The following is a 3,308-nucleotide window of genomic DNA, read 5'->3' on the forward strand; positions in this document are numbered from 1 at the left end:
GTAATACATTTCAATGAACATTTCAACAAGTCACCATACACTATTTTATACTGACGTCATTGTTAAAATAACTGAATAAAATCACCCTGCCATAACACAAAGCCTTGTTATTTTTACCTTTTCTCGCGAGCAACTGTTTAACACGTGCTGACTATAGTGTATTTCATCATCTTGTAAATTAAAATGCTGTTTTAAATACGCAGGCGATTGTGATTTAAAGCAAAATGCCAAACTAGATTAGTTTTGTAACTTACATGTTACATTACTACTTCACTGCAGAATTCCCTCGAGTCAAGCTCACGTTTTCTCTCAATTAAATCTGACACCACAGACGTTTGGCGTGTAATGAAAATAACTGTTCGCTCACGTGCTTCGATCTGTTCCTATTGTACTATTGTACCATCAATACCAATAAGATCATTCTAAATAAAGCATTGTTAAAATTTGGTCCTTTGCTCTAGCCAACACTCTTCATGGTAATCATGAAAACAATGCCGTGTCCGGCCCCAGGTAGAACCGATAATTAATTAACGGACATGTAAATTAAAAAGAACAAAATGCCTCAAAATATAGTTTTAAAATTTATCTTATATTCCATACAAAATAAATGTATACATATATTCGTGCTACAATACCTTCAGATAGGCTATAAGCATAACGGATATATTTTCACATACAAGTATTTATTTATAAATGTTTCTAAGAAATAGTCATTCACACACCATACCTTAACGCTATCTTTGAGAACCACTTTATACGACCTAGGAGTCAAATTGTTCAACCACTTCTCCAATACTCCTCAGCCAGCGAAACACGTTTTCTCTTCACTTTTCAAAGTTATCGAGAGAAAAAACACAATATTCAGATATTCAGTAAAGTCCACATTTACGAGTTGTTTTGCACCAGGAACTAGAGTAAGAATTCTGGATCAAAACTTACTGTATTCACACGTGTAGGAGGTGGGGGACTTATATGGTGTCCTAAAGGCTGCCAGCTGACAGCTCGCCGTGGCCTGTCCCTGGGGCCCGGGCTGTCCACCTAAAAGTCTCTGACTGTCAAACACATCCCGGACTGCGGAGAATGGAGAAGGGGAGGAGAAGTCCGTACTATGAGGAGAAAAGTCCCCCGAGGGCGGGGACATATACCATGCGCTTGTACGTCCGTATGTCTGATTCTGGGACATAGTAAACATGGAGGAATTAATTCCATTGGTTTGAGAAATCGTTCCATGGGCGTGGGCCGGCGCGGGCTGGGGACTAGCACTTCCGGTACTTCCATCATCTGCCCCGGGGGAGGCGATCTGAAGAGAATGTACCCCGGGATTTCCAAGAGAGGACTGTCCGAGGATAGACTGAGCACTGCCGTTCGTCGGGTAAGAATACCCCAGAGTTGGCGACATGTTTTGGTTGCACGTTGAAACGTTCCTGTAGATGTCCGACACCCGGGAACTCGTGTATTGTAGGACGGACGGACTGATGAGGGGTGTCTGTCTGCTAGGCGCAAAGTTGCACGTGTTAGAAATGTCACATGGTCCGCTCGTATGAGTATTAGTCATTAGGTTCTCCACGGAGAAGCTGCTGGAAGGAGGGTCCATGGGGTCTGTAGGTATTGGAAGTGAGCTTGGACTGTGATGAGAGTGTCCAGTGTTCATGCAATCGGGACTAACAGGATCTAAGGGCTCTAGCTTAGTCCCTGTGACAGGAAGCATCCGAGTCCCAGGAGAGTTTGGCGGAGTCTCCAGGCCGTTAGTTGGTTTCTTGAGATCGTATTTATTGGGGCTACTTGAACTGTCTGAATATTCCGAAGTCACAGACTCCCCATTCCTGGGGATATCATTGTCGCCGTCAGACTTGTGGTCATTGGGACACTTCCGTATATCTTTGTTATCTTCAGAATCACGCTCGATTTTGTCCTTGAGAGTGGCTTTCTTTTTAAACCGCCTCCTCCGTCTGAGGTAACTTCCGTTATCGAACATATTATAACTGTCCGGGTCCAGACTCCAGTAGGACCCTTTCCCGGGCTTCTTGTCGTCCCTAGGTACCTTAATAAAACACTCGTTCAGGGATAAGTTATGACGTATACTGTTCTGCCACCCCTGTTTGTTCTCCCTGTAGAACGGAAACCTGTCCATAATGAACTGATACACTCCATTCAGGGTGATCTTTTTATCCGGCTGGCTCTGGATAGACATAGCGATAAGAGCGATATAGCTGTAGGGTGGTTTGACCATGTCCTTGTGGACCTGCTGTGGTGGTCCGTAGGGACTGTAAGGATTGGAACGTCCCATGTGGGGATACTGTTCAGCAGCTCCATACATAGCGGCCATTCCGCCCATGGTGACGGAAGTGTATCCGCCGTGTCGGTAGTAGTTCTGGTCCCCGAACAGAGCGGGCACCACACTAAGCCCGGTCCCGTTTCCGATCCCCGGAACATTGGAAGAATGATGGTAGCGGTGCTGAAGAGGCCCTGGTTGCATCTCCCTTCTCCAAATAATATAAATATTATTTTAGAAGTTCACTTGTGTATAATAAAGTCCACTTTTAGGTGATAAAATGTCTTTTCCACCAAAACAATTTCAGCTCGTAAATTTCGCCCGTCGTTTTCTCACACGCAAAGCATGTGTTTATGCTGCGTGTGTGTGTTTCACGCCGGTCTCGTCCCCGCGATCAAGTGTCTGTTATTACAAGTTGAGATAGACGTGATCTCGATGGCCTTATGATCAACAACGTTAACTATCGAGTGATTTGTTGTGACTAATAAGCTACAAATATGGAGCCAGTCCCCGCCTACAATTTTCAGCAGGCCAATCAGAACGCGCTGCAATCTTATCTGCGAATCTCCTGGCCACACACGGGGGCTGACGGGATACCTAGGCCTGTCCGTGTGAGGAGAACCCGTCATCGGCTTGAGTAATTGACAATTTCAACAGAGATCTTTCTCTCGCCGGTATTAGTATGTATTCAGCCTAACACTGCCAGCAGAAAGGGGACGAGTGGAAATTTAAATACTGTGTAAATTTCATTTGAATCACGTGTGTTGATGTGAAGCTTCTATTATAGTTTTCCCCCTGTTTGCATTCAGAAATATATACTATTGTTGTTAGATCGACACGCATTCAGTAGTTAATGAAATGAACACGTATGCCTGCAAGCAAATTTTGTCCCAAGAAAATTGTCTCTTTAACATACTGTCTAGTTGGGTAAACTTCAGTTGGACAGGTCAACAATGAGATATCATATCGGGAATCACAGTAACCTGACTGTTATAACACCGACACCTCCAAATCTTGTCAGACCTCCATCAGATTG

The 3,308-nt window shown here is 44.2% G+C and overlaps 1 protein-coding gene across 1 annotated transcript; it reads right to left on the reverse strand.

Annotated features, from left to right (window-relative positions):
- Positions 1–568: 568 nt before the first annotated feature.
- LOC117338007 (forkhead box C1-A-like) lies at positions 569–2,809 on the reverse strand. Its single transcript, XM_033899170.1, has one exon. The coding sequence runs from the start codon at positions 2,474–2,476 to the stop codon at positions 929–931; it is 1,548 nt and encodes a 515-aa protein (XP_033755061.1). The 5' UTR covers positions 2,477–2,809; the 3' UTR covers positions 569–928.
- Positions 2,810–3,308: the final 499 nt, after the last annotated feature.

This window comes from Pecten maximus, chromosome 11 (assembly GCF_902652985.1).
Source record: "Pecten maximus chromosome 11, xPecMax1.1, whole genome shotgun sequence".
Taxonomy (NCBI): domain Eukaryota; kingdom Metazoa; phylum Mollusca; class Bivalvia; order Pectinida; family Pectinidae; genus Pecten; species Pecten maximus.